Consider the following 15,917-nt stretch of genomic DNA (forward strand, 5'->3'; position numbering starts at 1 on the left):
CTGTGGGGAGCTGGAATTAGGAGTACAGGGGGAAGACCTATATCTATTATTAAATCACATGGCAAACGCACTTGAATTTCTCCCCATTCATTTCACTATTTATAACTTGATACGGTATTTTGCTCCATGCAGCAGGAACCCTTAAACCTGACTAAGCTTCTGTGCCGATATATGTGACAAAAACCCACCCCTAGAGCAGCTATCCCCTTCTTATATTTGCTTTGGGTGGTACAGATGGGTTTTGCATAAGCATAAATGTTTGCATGGTGCCATAAACAGACTACCACCAGCACAATAATCTATTAGATTTATATCCTGCCTTCCAATGTGACATGGAGTAAACATTTTCCTGCACAAAAAGAACTCAGGATGCAGATTTAAGTGCCCAGACAGTTTTCTTTTTGAAATTCCAAAAGAGTCTGGGACAAAACGATATCCCATTCAATGTATCCATTTTTTTGTCACTGGGGTGCTTTTCGTCCCAGCCAATGTTGACATATTTCATTAGATTTTATATTTTATTTCTTTAAAGGGGGGAATTATCTGCATTTGTGTGTCTTTTTTGGAAGATATTCGCCAGCTGTGAAAATTTTGCTTTTCAAATGACGAATAACAGTATTTGTAAGAGAAGACGACTATAGGATGCATTTTAAAATGGCTTCATCCCAGCAAGATTGTGCTTGGTTTTTAGTGAGTTGTTTACTTTGAAAACATTTTGATGACCGTGGCAAACTAGAAACATTCAAAATACATTCCATGTTCTCCTCTCTCCCCCCCCCCCAATTACAATCCACTGTGACTTGGTTTCTGAGGTAATGTATGCTGTAGGCTCAAGGAAACCACAATAATTCCTACAGCTGCGCTCCTCCCTTTGATTTCGACATCAAACTTAATCAGCACTTAAAAATAAATAAATCACAAACCCAAGCTATTGTTTTCATGCTATTCCAAAGTAGTCCTAAGATGATTCAGCTCCTAAGCATTCGCGTACCCTTCCCATGTAAAGTATGGGCCATGCAAAAGCAATTGGGCATCTCTATTGTGCTGTCATCAAAGTTCAGTCAAAAATATTTGCCAGTGCCTGTATTGCACTGAATGGTTGGACCCGGGAAGCTATCCTCCCCCTAAGTGCCTCTTCCTAGCACATCTGGAGGTCATATACAACAGAGAAAAACTCAGAAGAGGGAACCCAACCATGCACTGAACATGGGTGAGTTTATGGTGAAAACAAGATTTAAATCAAAGCCTACTCTAAGCCACAACACTACATTAAGCTCTCCTGCTTAAGGTAACGGGATCTAAGCATTCAGAGTGGAAAAGGTTGAAATACAAACGTTCCTTCCCATAAACTCTGTATTTTTCTTTTAAATTATTACTATTATTACGGCTTCAAAACCAGTCTCCCAGCTGCTTCTTTCACAGTAGCAGCTGCCACTCCTGATTTAATACAAAATTCTAATTCAATACACGGATTTGTTCTGCAAAACTTAAACCACCCTCTTTAATGACTGACATATTTTACTATTTATAAATATTCCGTCGTAATATTTAATGTCATGTTTATGTGGTGCATTATTTATAAAGTCTACATTTGTTTTTCCTAAAGAGCTAAGTATCAATTAGTGGATGCCATAAATAAATATTACTCACCTTGCAGACAACTTCTTGAAATGCAAGAAGGGGTAGGGAAATTAAAACCAGGACCCTTGCCAATATGTATGCTTGAGGAATCTCAGGGCTGAGTTCACAAGCAACTCACCCAACCAGATTAATATGGATGAACTACCTGTACTTTCTGATTCAATATTGGATTCAGAATTACATCTACCAAATGCTACCAAACCCTCCACAGAGAATGCGGAAAACTGATTTTTTTAAGGGAGCAAAGAGTCCTCACGCTGCAAGCATTTATTAAGCACTCAGTGTGTAGAACAGGTTCTAAAAGATGCCAAATCCCTCTCGTTCTCAGGTTAGGGCCCCAATCCAGATCAGTAGCTCAGTGCTGCTAATTTGTGAAAATAAGTCCCTGCACTCAAATGCAGTACTACATAGCTAAGGTCACACATAGCTTGGCCCAGACTGGACATTATTGGAGGAAGAATGTTGGACTACATACCCCTTGGGTCAGATCTATAGGGGCTCTTTATACAGTCCTATCCCCTCATTTCTTTCATTTTTGGCTTTGCCTGAAACATGCTGAGTTATATTGTTTTCAGTGCTTTTTCACTAGGTGTCACTTTAGTGCTACTTGGATAGCTGACAGCACTAAAGCAGCAGTACTTGAAAACCTTGAACCCTAAAAGCAACTCTTCACAGATCCTCTAGCAGCATTCCTTCCAGATGTTTCACAGGAGATAATGGGCTGATCCAGGATAATTTGAGCACAATAGTGTAATTGATAGTACAATCCTGTTATCCAGTCAGCATCTTTACAGCAGAGGTGAGAAACCCCAAGTCTGGGGACCAATTCTGTCATCAAACCCTTTCTATCTGGGCTCATGAGCAGCAGCATATCGTTGTTTGCTGGCTCCCGGGGTGTTTGCCTGGTGGGGAAGGGTGTGAAGGGTGAACAAAACCCACTGCACTAGCTTAGCCCTTGCCACCCACTCTGCTGGGCAAATGCATACGGAGAGTTCATGGAGCCTGCTGTGCCTGCCCAGCCCTCATCACAAGAGCCGAGTGGGGCCATGCTGTGCCGCCTGCCCACCCACCCATGCAGGGAGGAGCCTAGCCAGCCACAGCAGCCCTTGGCGGCTGAATCTCCCATTGCTAGTTGGGTGGCCATTCAGCAAGAGGGCCAGGGACACAGCAGCATAGTCAGGCCAGGCTCTGGGGCCCAGAGACCCCTGGTAGCAGGCAGGGTGGAACGTGGATCCCTGCATTTGTGCCCCCTCAAAATTGTGCACCCAGGGCTGTGCTGTGGGAAGCCCCCACACTTCTTCTTCTTCTTCTTCTTCTTCTTCTTCTTCTTCTTCTTCTTCTTCTTCTTCTTCTTCTTCTTCTTCTTCTTCTATCACTCATAGCCAAGTAAGTAAGATTGTCTTCCATAAACACGATTTTAACAATGGGTCTGTAAGTGACTGTGGAGGCCAATTCTGGATCCACATGCCCTTCCACAGTGGGGACATTGGTTTCCAGGCGGGAGTTGATCACGGTGTGGATTTGCCAAGCGTGCCCTTCCTCTTAGCACGTTTCTCCCTTGCGTCCTGAGATCAAGTTTCTTCAAAGCCCATGACACCTTTGGTAAAGGCTGTTCTCCAACTGGAGCACTCATAGGCCAGTGTTTCCCAGTTGTCAGTGTTTATACTACATTTTTTAAGATTTGCTTTGAGACAGTCTTTAAATCTTTTTTGTTGACCACCAGCATTACGCTTTCCATTTTTAAGTTCGTAATAGAGTACAGTAGTTGTTTTGGAAGACGATTATCAGGCATCCGCACAACATGACCAGTCCAACGAAGTTGATGTTGAAGAATCACACTGGTGATCTTTGCTTCTTCCAGTACACTGATATTAGTTCGCCTGTCTTCCCAAGTGATGTGTAAAAATTTTTGGAGACACCATTGATGGAATCTTTCGATGAGTTTGAGATGGCATTTATACCTCCTCGTATAAATTTTTACTCCTGCCATACCCCATCGCCCTAGGCTACAACTCACAAGCCCTGCTCTGCACCATCCTTGAGAGCTTTTGCTCAAACAGAACAGGTCCTTGGACTCTTCCTTGCTTGGATGGAGGTATATGTTTTTGCATAAACCTGAGTTTTGCATGGCTGGAATGTAGCTTGCTGTACAAAAGATAAGAATCAATTGTGCCACCTTTAATCCTTTGTTTTTTTAATCAAAATGCCTTAGTGAAATGCATCCCATCTCACTCTCCACCAGCCAAATAACCTTTCATGAAAGAGACTTTTCTCTGGGTGAGATGCATCTTCCTGCTAAGGCGAAAAGGACAATAAACGAATCTGAAGCAAACAAGTCTGCAAAGAATTCCTTAAGGATCTGTAAACAGAACACACAGCAAGAAAGCACACATAGAGAGTGCCAAGTATGAAGACTCAAAAGCTTTCCCCGCTGCGATGCCATCAGGGACAGAGATGATCTTTGCAAAAGTTGTGAAGGTCGCATAGTGTTTGCTACATTTATGTGGCTTATTTTATTGTGTTGGTGCAGATTTGGAATCACGCCAAGCCAAGAACAGATTCAGCATGAACTTTCAAGACACAGTAATCATCCAGGTCGTTTTGTCCTACCTAGTGCCAGCACAGACACAGCATGACCTCTCAACTAGGGATAAGCAATGGGGTATCATGCTTGCTCCTCCAGAAGAGCACCAAGCATCTGAGTGAGCAGCTGGTTGAGGTCCTGTCACTCAGCAGGGTCCATTTGCCCTCGGTTCTTGCTTAAAAAAAATATAAATCAGGGCTGACTCTACATTGGGAAAGTGCAGGAAATGAGAATGTTGCTGACATTCAACCACCCAATTCTGTGTAGATCACTTGGAAAGCTGGCATTGCTGCCAGTGAATCTGTCAAGACCCACTGATAAAGGAGGGAGCCCAATCCTTCTTCGTTTCAGTTTCCCTACCCTTCTGCTTCTGGATTTAACCAAAGTTAAGAGGTAGATTAAAAGTTAAGAGTTAAGAGTTAGACCTTGCCGACAAAGGTTCGTATGGTTAAAGCTATGGTTTTCCCAGTAGTGATGTATGGAAGTGAGAACTGGACCATAAAGAAGGCTGATCGCCAAAGGATTGGTGCTTTTGAATTATGGTGCAGGAGGAGACTCTTGAGAGTCCCATGGACTGCAAGAAGATCAAACCTATCCATTCTTAAGGAAATCAATCCTGAGTGCTCACTGGGAGGACAGATCCTGAAGCTGAGGATCCAATACTTTGGCCACCTCATGAGAAGAGAAGAATCCTTGGAAAAGACCTTGATGTTGGGAAAGATTGAGGGCACTAGGAGAAGGGGACGACAGAGGATGAGATGGTTGGACAGTGTTCTCGAAGCTACGAACATGAGTTTGACCAAACTGCGGGAGGCAGTGGAAGACAGGAGTGCCTGGCGTGCTCTGGTCCATGGGGTCATGAAGAGTCGGACGCGACTAAACGACTAAACAACAACAGCAACAACAACAGTTAGATCTGCTTTAACTTTAATTATGGTCAATATTAATCTGGTTCTCTTTTCATTTGCTAGTCAGTTGTGGCTTCAAATAAAGGTCCATCAATAGCCACAGTTAAGGGATAGGCCATGGGGTCACGATGAGTCAGACACGGCTAAACTACTAAACAACAACAAAGTGGTGATAGGTATTGGACCCCTGTAGTTCACAAACGTTTGAAAATCTACATATATACGTTACAAGAAATAAGCACCAATTACATCTGGCTCAAATCAGTCAACCATAGTTCTGAAGAGGGGTCAGTGACTGTAAACATGCCCCTTTAAATTGTTCATCAGCAGAGACCATCTAGGAAACAATAAAGTGCACCCACCACTTTACTTAAGGTTTAACATTTCTGTTATAACATTTAAAAAATAATAATATGCTGAATGTAGCCAAGAATCCAGGCTGTAAAACCAATTGTGAATATTCAAATCTATACAGAAATCACTACCATCACCATATGGAAGGGAATTACTAAAACCATCAGCTGGTCCTTCTTATCTACTCTGTTCCTAAGCATTTTTGCTCTATTTCTACCTATTGAACAAGAGGAAACTGAAAACAAGTCTTCCAGTGGGATTCACCTAACAAGGCCTGCAGGGCCGTCTTAAGCGCCCCTGGTGCCGTGGTGCGCCAGATCCCTCCGGCGCCCTCCCGCCCCGTTTCCCAGCGCAGTGGGCACAGTGCGGTGGGCGCAGTGGGCAGGCGGGCACAGCGCGGTTGCCGTGGCTGCAGCTGCGCGGCAGACCGGCCGGCCAGCGGGCGGGCGCAGCTCGCGGCGCCCTCCTGGCGGGCCGGCGCCATGGTGCCCTGTGCCACCCAGCCTGGCCGTAGGGCCGGCCCTGAAGGCCTGTCTGTGGAATCCCTGCGCAAGGACTACTACTTGTGCAATGGGGTTGTTTCCCCTCCAGTCCCCCCATCCTTGAAATTAGCTGGAGAACTCTCTAAACAGTGCACATGGGGAGGAGATGGGGCATCAACACTTGCACAGATGGAAAGATTGGAAGAGCGCAACATTCAATTCCATCCCTTGTCAGAACTGCAAAATAATGTGCAAAGTAGCAATAGTAGAATGGATTAAAAAGATCAGAGTGGCAAAGAACCACAGTCAAATGTTTGTTCTCATCAAGCCTCTCCGCCAGCAATAGTCAACATACAGAGCGACCTCCACATGGCAGGTAAAACGTTCTTTCTAGCTCCAGTGCTATGATACAAGAAGACTGGTAATGGCATGGCATCCTATACTGCATATAGTATACTACATATTTAATCAACTTTCAGAAGTTATATTGCACCTCTGTAAGGCAGTACAAACTAGGCAGGAATTAAGTGTCACCTACCCAAGCCAGAAAGGCCTGGTGACAGACTCAGAATGACAAGTGTATGTAAGTGCTTTTGCCCAGTCTGAAAGAAACTGACTTATAATAAAGGGTTTTGTCCCAGTCCAGCAAGAAACAATCAGTATGCAGAAACAAATTCCCTCCATCATGTCCACTCAGAGAGAGAACACAGTTACCTTTCTACAACATCCTCTCCGTTCCAGCAAGTCGAACTGTCTTTCATCACAAGATCACCATCACAGAGTCTTTCAGTTAAAGAGGCATAGAGTGTTCTGGATCGTTTCATGTAGTTGATGAATTCCCTAGAAATTAAAAACATAACGTTTGCAATGCAACACCAACATTTAACATTCTAGGCAACTTTGTAATCTTAATCCTATGTCCATTCTTAAACTTCTGCCCAGCTCTGTCTAACTATTCTAACTCACTGAGGGCCAATCCACACATTACATGCAAATGGATGTACTGAAATCCCAAAGCATCATTCCTGTATGAATAGCATCTTGGTATGTGTGTGAAAGAGAGAAGTGGCAAAGCAGAGGAGATGATGATGCCTTCCCTTCCCTACCACTTTCCCCATTGAAAAGTTCCTGCTTCAAGTCAATTTCCTCAGTTGCCAAGTTCCAAACCAAACCTTCCCCATTTTCAAGTGTGTCCTGGAGAACAAAGAAAAGACCCAGGTGGGGGTTACAGCAAGGTCTTTGCCTTTGGAATAGATAATATTTCTGCTGAAGAGCCACCCAATGAAATTCTAAGAGTAGAGTCTAGTCTACATTTGTATAAGATACTGTCTATCAAAAATTCAGGCATCCTAGTACTTCCTTCATTTAAATTATGGTGTCCCAAACCTGGATCTCCAGTTGTTTTTTGGATTACATCTCCCATCATCCCTAGCTAGCAGGACCAGTGGTCAAGGATGATGGGGATTGTAGTCCAAAAACAGCTGGAGGCCCAAGTTTGAGAAACCCTGGTTTAAATTCTAGCATCAAGGAGAAAAACAACTGAATAACAGTTGCTGGAAACTTCAGGAGGAAAGAGTGCCCGGCCACTGTGAGAACAGGATGCTGGACTAAATGGGCCATTGACCTGGTCTAGCAGTTTTTTTTAATGTTCTTCTGTAACTATTTCCAGAACACAAAGTCCTGGGTATTTTCTAGACGCCTAGCCCTAACAGTGAAGACAATAGCATTCTTAGCATACAGAGGATGATCCAGTCTCTGTGTGCCTCAATCTCACCATAGTTGCAAGAGGATTTCCATACCACTGATCTCATCCTGAGCCACTCTCCCTTCCTACAGGTCTAGGTGCAAGAACTACTGGACACGTAGGAAGAGGATTTGGATCATGCACACAAGTGCAATTATTGCATTTTCTCCAGATACAGATAAAAGGCTAATTCTAGCTTAGGAGTGGCAGGCAAAAGTGAGATTTTAGTAGTGAAAAGTCTGCATGTTACAATAGGAATGTACAAACTCCCTATTAATACTGAACACAAAATCCAACTGCATACTTAGTTTTGAAGAGTGATATATTAATTTTCAGTATAGAAACAAAAAAAAGGCTTGACTTAAAAATATGATTGAAACTTCAGGCTGGAGCTAAGAAATATTCAAATTTCATTGTCCATGTTACCTGTTGTGTATAAAACAGAGCAAGGAGAACATTTTCTGGGTATGCATTTAAACAGTAGATATTTCAGCCAAGAGTTCCAGTATTTCCCCCCTCTCTTAATAACATGGTTCTTCTAGATGGTTGCATTTGAGTTAAGAAATTAATATTAGAGGCATTTTATGGTAATGCTGAACAAAACCTTGTACTCTTAAAACGAAAGCAAGAGCCTTGAGGTTTGGACAGCTCATTTAAAATGAAGAGACAAAACCATGTCAGCTTCTTTTCATTCTTACCGGGCAATTTTTTTCAAACTTCTGGATTTGTCATTCTTTGAAGATTTCAGAGGCAGAGAACTGGAGTGGGCCAGGGAGAATAGTCAGAAGGCGGGGAGGAGGAGTGGGGAAGCAGGAATTCAGGCAAAGAAAGAAAAAGAAATGAGAAACAAAAAGTAATAAATTATTTGAAAGAAAAGATAATCAAGAACATGCACAGGATTAAACCAGAGAAGCAAAAATGCAAATAAAAAAAATATGCTCCAGCAAATAAAATATGCTTTAACCTATATATTAAAATATAATAATAAAGGCACAGTCCACCCACAGTTTAGTTCTGGGTAGATTGTGCTCTGTGCTTGAGGATTTGAGCTTTACTCTAAAACACGTTAAAAGAAATTTATCCTTTTTTTTAAATGGGTACCATTACAAAATGAAGGTTCAAAATGCTGAAAATAAATCTCCTGAATTTATCTCCAAATGTCACATTAAGAAAAGTTATTGCATACATGTGAGAACAGAGCAGGACAAATGATTTGTAGATCAGAAGAAGCACATGTGAAAGTGCTTGAGATGGAAAAGCATTCCTTCTCAGGGGAACGAAACACTTATTTCCACAGGGAAAAGAAACAAAGAAAAGATCATTGCTCCTTCAGGGATATTGGAAGTGTAGGGTTAAGTGAGTAAATAAATCCGTATCTGCTTGTTTTAGTTTACATCCTTTGCGAAGTGATGTAGCTCAGTGGAAGAGAACCTGCTTTGTATGCAAAATGTACCAGGTTCATTCCCAGGTGTATCCAGGTGAATTTTTGGAGAAAATATCTCTCTCTCTGAAATCTTGGAGAGCCCCTATCCATCTCTGTAGACAATACTGAAGCAGCTGGACCAATGTTTGTATAAAGTTGTTCCTTATCTTCCTATGAAATCCTTATAAAGGGCTTCATTTGAGTTACAAGAACTTTCCTGAAACTTTAGATCACTGGCGTATATGAACTCAGGAGGTCCTATGGGAAATCTTATGAAATGTAATGGTCTAGTGCAGGCATCCCCAAACTTTGGCCCTCCAGATGTTTTGGACTACAATTCCCCTCATCCTTGACCACTGGTCCTGTTAACTAGGGATCATGGGAGTTGTAGGCCAAAACATCTGGAGGGCTGCAGTTTGGGGATGCCTGGTCTAGTGTATGTCCTTATATTGTTTAAGTTTAAAAGAGAGTACCACAGGTACTTGACATCATATTACCTCAGCTGTTTCCTTCTCCAATTAAAGTGCCAACTGTTCTGCTTTTAAACAGAGTGCATTTCCAGACGGTGTTTTGTGGCAGAATTTATTAACATGGATCCCAGATAGGAAAGCCAATACCATCTATATGTAGGCTCCTTTTATGGGTGACTGCTCCTGCGATCCTAAAATGTTTCTGTACTGCTCATGTTGAGACTTCCAAGTTAAAAGAAAATTGTATTTCCAGGGTCCATTATTTTCTGAGTTGTGTTTGGTAAAGAAAAAACAAAAGAATACCACTAACATGTGCTGAATAGGCGTAGCATCGCATGTACATGCAGACATAAGAAGAACTGAAATAGCATGCAGTTTTTGTGCAAGCTTTAGTCATGCCAGCATCATCCACAGAGAAACAAGTTTCATAAAAGTTCAAAAGATATGGGAAGAGGAAAATAAATTTAGATGGCAATAAAACAGAACACCATTACTTTGAGCAGACATCAGCTACAGGAAACAGAGGGGGGAAATGGGGTGGGAGGAAGAAATGCTTACCAATCTGGAACTGATTACATCACAATCTTGATAGAAAAAGAAGGCTGTTCTAATATTTTATTCTATAGCTGTATGCTGGCCATTAGAACTTCCTACAATGTTGGCCGACTTCAGCCCCAACATAAACTACTGGAATTTGTAGCTGCTCAACTATTTTATGTTGCTCTAGATCTTGAATTTGCAAATAAGCATTCACAAGAGTTCCTTGCATCAAAAGGGAACTGCTTACAGGGATTTTGCAATAAAGGACATCATGTTGCTTGTTAAGGTGTCTGAACCAACAGACGTTGGTTGGAGTGCATTGGTCTAATAAGCTAAACATTAACACCTGAATTTCTACACAAACCCATTATCATTTTAGATGGGTCTGATTCAGCGTTAGAATGAAGTAAGGCTGCCCTCAAGGGCTTTAACAGGTATACTGGTAACTGAGATAATATTTCCTCCAAACAGCTGAAGAACAATTTATTGTGTATTCAGGTATTCTTTTAGCTGCTTGAACACTAGAGACAAATAAGGCTTTTTAGTGCAGATTATATCGCTCTGCTTAGAATATTCATTTGAATACTTCTGGATTCTCTTATGGGTTAAATTAACTTGTTATGAAATAACAAAAACCAAAGCAGGGGACCAGAGAATCTGCCTTATGTCTCAATTAATCAACACTTTCCATTAGTGGACAAGGAAGTGGAACTCAGCTCTAGGAATCTTTGGATCAATCCCAACAATGCCATATGGGTAAATGCTTCTTGCTCACCAGCTATGATGTTAAAATTTGGTCATATAGTGCAAAACATAACCTGCTCTTTCTATTCAGTTAGGTTGTAACAGTAAGCAAGTACATAATATTTACTACTACCAGGAGTATGGAACCTATAGCTCTCCAGAAGTTGTTTGCCTCCAATTTCCATCAGTCACAGTCAGCATGGTACATGGCCAGGGATGATGGGAGTTGTAGCCCTCCATATGTTTTGAACTACAAGTTCCCCATGTGTAACTTGAATCATTTAATCTAGATTTCTAAATAGGACCAGTTTCATACAAACATGCTTAGTGAACATGTAATGGAACTGAGTATTGGAAAGCACAATTCTGGTTTCAGAAGCATTGGATTGTTTGTTTGTTTTTTCCATTTTTTAAAAATGGTGTATTTTGGGGAAGCTCCAGTTTCAAATTCATGAGGAAAAATTGTTGCATCAGGGTTACCTCCTTTTATTGCTTAGAGTATTTGAGTGTGTCATTGTCAGAGCCTGTGTCTCAGTTACTTCCTTTGCTTGAACTATGTTGTCTGGTAAAGGTTTCACTTCTTTTTCTTCAGGCTGTCCACACACTTTATCTACCTGTAATAAAAAGGAACGAGAGAAAATGATTACATGGTAAGAACTAGCATGCATGCTTAGCATCAAAGCTCCAACGGTGGAGAATCTACATGAGAAGGACCATGGGACAGAGATGGAGTATCAGGCTAGCCATGCAATTGTTCAATTATGTATTTATATGCATTATCTCTATGTGTCGTCCATATGAGAACACACATCCACCCGTGGTTTGCCTGCAACAAAAAACAAACACTTGTATGGGGCATGTGCAATGTAGGAATTGCGAGAGGCAATGCATGCGTTTCCATCAGATTGCACAGCACATGTATCAGAGAAGGGTTTGTGTGAGTCGTACGACCAGCTCCTGCATGTGGCCATGGTGTGAAATGACACTAAAGGGTTGAATGGAGATAGTATAGCAGTGATGAAATTATTCCAATTCACTGTAAAGGAACATGCTTATATTTCCAGAATACTTCTGAAACTTAATAAGCTATTAAAATTTAGTATCAAAACAGAAAACAATATTATAATGAACCATGCAATAGTAGTAGTAGTAGTAGTAGTAGTAGTAGTAGTAGTAGTAATTATTATTATTTATTATTTATACCCCACCCATCTGGCTGGGTTTTCCCAGCCACTCTGGGCAGCTTCCAGCAAAACATTAAAATACAATAATTCATCAAATATTAAAAGCTTCCCTAAATGGGGCTGCCTTCAGATGTTTTCTAAAAGTCAGACAGTTGTTTATTTCTTTGACATCTTGTGGGAGGGCGTTCCACAGTGTGGGCGCCACTACCAAGAAGGCCCTCTGCCTGGTTCCCTGTAACTTCGTTTCTCACAGTGAGGGAACCGCCAGAAGGCCCTCGGCGCTGCACCTGAGTGTCTGGGCAAAATGATGGGGGTGGAGACGCTTCTTCAGGTATACTGGACCGAGGCTATTTAGGGCTCTAAAGGTCAGCACCAACACTTTGAATTGTGCTCGGAAACGTACTGGGAGCCAATGTAGATCTTTCAAGACCGGTGTTATGTGGTCTCGGCGGCCGCTCCCAGTCACCAGTCTATCTGCCGCATTCTGGATTAGTTGTAGTTTCCGGGTCACCTTCAAAGGTAGCCCCATGTTGAGCGTTATGTGCTGGCTTGCAAGAACAATCCTTTCATATCCATCACCTAGGGTTTTGAGATATCAGCCATGTGGACTGGGGAAGGTACTCTTTTTTTAAAAAAAGTGGTTTTGATGTTGCAGTGGCACACTTTTAGAAGCCCTGCCAGCTGTGCTAAGAATGAAAATGGATAATCATCGTCATATATACTGTACTATGTATCCAAAATGTATCCAAAATCAGGAGTTTCAGGGGACCCCCAAGGTTTGAAGAAGTACTTTTAAAAAACTGCTGGGAGAGAAATGGAAAACAGGGGGATGGGGGCAAAGCAAAAAGAAGTATTCAGTGGCTACACTGGACTCTATCTAGTGGAAAGGATGGAAGGCAAAACAATAAAGCAATAAACAATGCAGCAATTCTAAAACTAACGGCCAATGACAGCCCCAGTGAATACATTGCACAACATGAACTGAATGGAAATGATCAGTGACACAAATGATTACAATTAAAACTCTATTGCTACATACTAATTTGTTTACTTAAATTCTGCTGCATGTGATTACTTGAAACACACATGACTAGTCCATAAATTATTTATTATAAACACTTCAGTTTGCTGGTTTTCCCCCCCTTTTCTTATTATAACTTTCACAATAATAATGGTAATGTTATAAGGAGGTATGGAGCAGAAAGATCCCACTGTCCAAAAAGAAATACTCAATAATCTCTTAGAGATGATGGTGATGGACAATTCTCATCATCCCTGGCAATTGGCCAGGGCTGATCTGGAAAGGCCAAAGGTTCCCTATTCCTCTGCCTTATCTTCCAAATAACATATACTTAAGAGTTGCAGAAACATTAGCTGAAACAAACAGAATTAGAGTTTCAGCTGACCGACCTATTAATTGAAGCTTGCAGCTGTACATTTTGCAAACAGTGTGTTACTGAAGGGATATACTACCGACCCCCCCCCCCTTTTGTAATAATGATCAATAATTTGGCACCCAAAGAGATGTGAATTCTAGAGTTGCGCATACACACACCATCTGATTTAGCTCCTCAGATATGGGACCTGATTTAACATTTCATATTGCACCCAAACTGACCTGGGATGACCTGAACCAATCCAGGCCCCAACTTGAATTGGGGACCTTGCAAAGCAATCTAGTTTTTAACCTTAAAACCGTCATGGGGTGGGGTGGGGCAAAAAGGAGGCGAAGACAGCAACCCTCACCTGCATTGTTTCCTTCTCCCCCCTCCAGACTGCATGTTTAATCAATGTTTTAAACACTAATTAAACATGTGGTCAGCAGTGGGCGGGGGAAAGTCACCAACAATGTATTTCTTTAGGGTTTGAAACTGTGATTAAAGAGGTCCCTCCCCCAATTTAAATGAATAATGGTATGGAAATATTTCAAATAAATAAAGTGAGTGCTATGTATGAATAATAAAAGTGACAACTAATGGTGAAGTCTAAAGGTGAATTAATTCCTATCATGGAATATAGTTTTACAGCACCATATATTTTCCTTGGCTATTTTGTTTTCCATACCAATAGCTGGTTGATAACGGGTAAGTGTAGCCTATCAGTCTCAGTGGTACACCTGTCTTTCTTAATTCAAGAAGTTTACATCCATGAAGCATTGTGCAAATTATCACCATTTCAACAGCTTCACAGCAAAAGGGAGAAAAAAGATCCCCTCATTTGTCCTTTGAATTCTCACAGCCTGAGAGACCCAACAGATTCAGATCATATTTAATATATCTATAATCAAATACAGAGAAAAAAATCACCTCCTTCTAAACCTGGAAATCTCTTATCTCCCTAAATATTCAGAAACTTTACTCTCTGTTCAGAGACATCTCCAATTTCTGAAAGGGGGACATTTTTCAGGGTCGAATCTAGCTTGCAGAGAGTTGAAAAGGTATTTTAAATTATTGCAGACAGCATCACATTTTGCAAATACTGTACTCAGTGTAATTCCAGGCATAGTGTATTTTTTTTTAAAAAATCCCAGCAATGTGGCAAGATGATCTTTTGAACTGACTCATTGCTTCATGTGACCTGAAGACGCTTAAAAGGATAATGGCTATCTGCGCAAAGATACCCTTAAGATCAAGTACTAATCATTATTGACTGACAATTCCTACCTTGTTAGTGGTGACATTTGGCTTTGGATATTGACAATCAGCAAAGGTTTGTGCCTAAGGGTATAATTACCATAGTCCAGTAAATAAAAGGGGAATCTATTGGGACTCGATCCAATAAATCCTTTTAAAAGCTCTCAAAAATATTAGGTAACTCTTTAGAAAGATAGCATAAGAAGAAATCAATTTAAAAGATTTCCATTTTAATTCAATTTCCATTTTGGAAATTAATTATATTAGGCCAGAGATGTGCTGGGAGCTCATGTTCTCTTAGCTGGAATAAAAAATTTTTATCAAAGTATAGCTGAAGCTTTTTTCTTTCTTTCTAAGTCATGTCCTCTTATAAAACACATATAAAGAAACATGAGAACAGTCTTCACAATACTGAATAAAATAGTAATTAATCTAAACATGGCTAATAGAAAGCATGCACAACCAAAGCTCTTCAATTTAAAAAGGTTTTAAAAATCTTTAGCTTTTCCCTATACAGGGAGAAGTCAGCCAAAACATTTTCTTTTTCTTTTTTGGCAGGCATTTGTGGGTATTGTTTTCCAAATGGGATTCTGATCCCTACAGTCTGATTTAGCTTTTTAAAATGATGTTTTAATGTGATTGTGATTATTTTTGTTTCCTTATAATAAAAATGTACAAATGTATGTTTGCTGCTTGAATATTTTAACGGAAGGCTGGGGTAAAAGTACTGAAATTAATACATCCCACATATTTTACTTGGCACATTCTTCTGTGAATCGTTTAATTTTGCAACACAGTATTTTGAAGCTGTGAAGTTGGATGAGAGGTAAATAAGACATTAGCCTCTGTTGGTATTATGACTCTGTCTGGTTGTGTACTCCACCCTACATAACAAGATTTTTATTTTATTTTTCCTTACTCACGGCCTCATCACTCCCCCCTGGAGACATAGACCAATTTACAAGGTCAGTTGAGCTGAGTTTCTCTCTCATGACTTTGAGCCAGAATATGAAACCAGAATCAGAGTTGGTTTTTGTATCCTGGTTTGTAAACCAAGATTAAACCACAGCTTCCCAGTTCAGTTGTTATGGAAAGCAATGGCTTTGCAAATCCTAGAAGTTGTCTGTTATGGCATACAAGAGGAGGGAGGGGTTGTGGAAGCACAATGCTTGCATTCGACCAAAATAGTTATGCCTGAACTAACTCAGTA

The 15,917-nt window shown here is 40.9% G+C and overlaps 1 protein-coding gene across 2 annotated transcripts in view; it reads right to left on the reverse strand.

Annotated features, from left to right (window-relative positions):
- The window catches only part of LOC118093423 (glypican-5), a 385,759-nt gene that overhangs the window by 222,617 nt on the left and 147,225 nt on the right, over positions 1–15,917 (reverse strand). The window contains exons 4-6 of one of the 2 annotated variants that reach the window (XM_035132482.3): positions 11,371–11,504; positions 8,412–8,471; positions 6,684–6,809 (exon numbers count right to left, since the gene is read on the reverse strand). In XM_035132482.3, the coding sequence (XP_034988373.2) occupies positions 6,684–6,809; positions 8,412–8,471; positions 11,371–11,504 (320 nt within the window). The remainder of the gene's footprint in view (positions 1–6,683; positions 6,810–8,411; positions 8,472–11,370; positions 11,505–15,917) is intronic. The other variant, XM_035132483.3, reaches the window with a different exon arrangement.

The sequence above is a fragment of the Zootoca vivipara genome, chromosome 5 (genome assembly GCF_965207765.1).
Source record: "Zootoca vivipara chromosome 5, rZooViv2.hap1.1, whole genome shotgun sequence".
NCBI classification, from domain to species: Eukaryota; Metazoa; Chordata; class Lepidosauria; order Squamata; family Lacertidae; genus Zootoca; species Zootoca vivipara.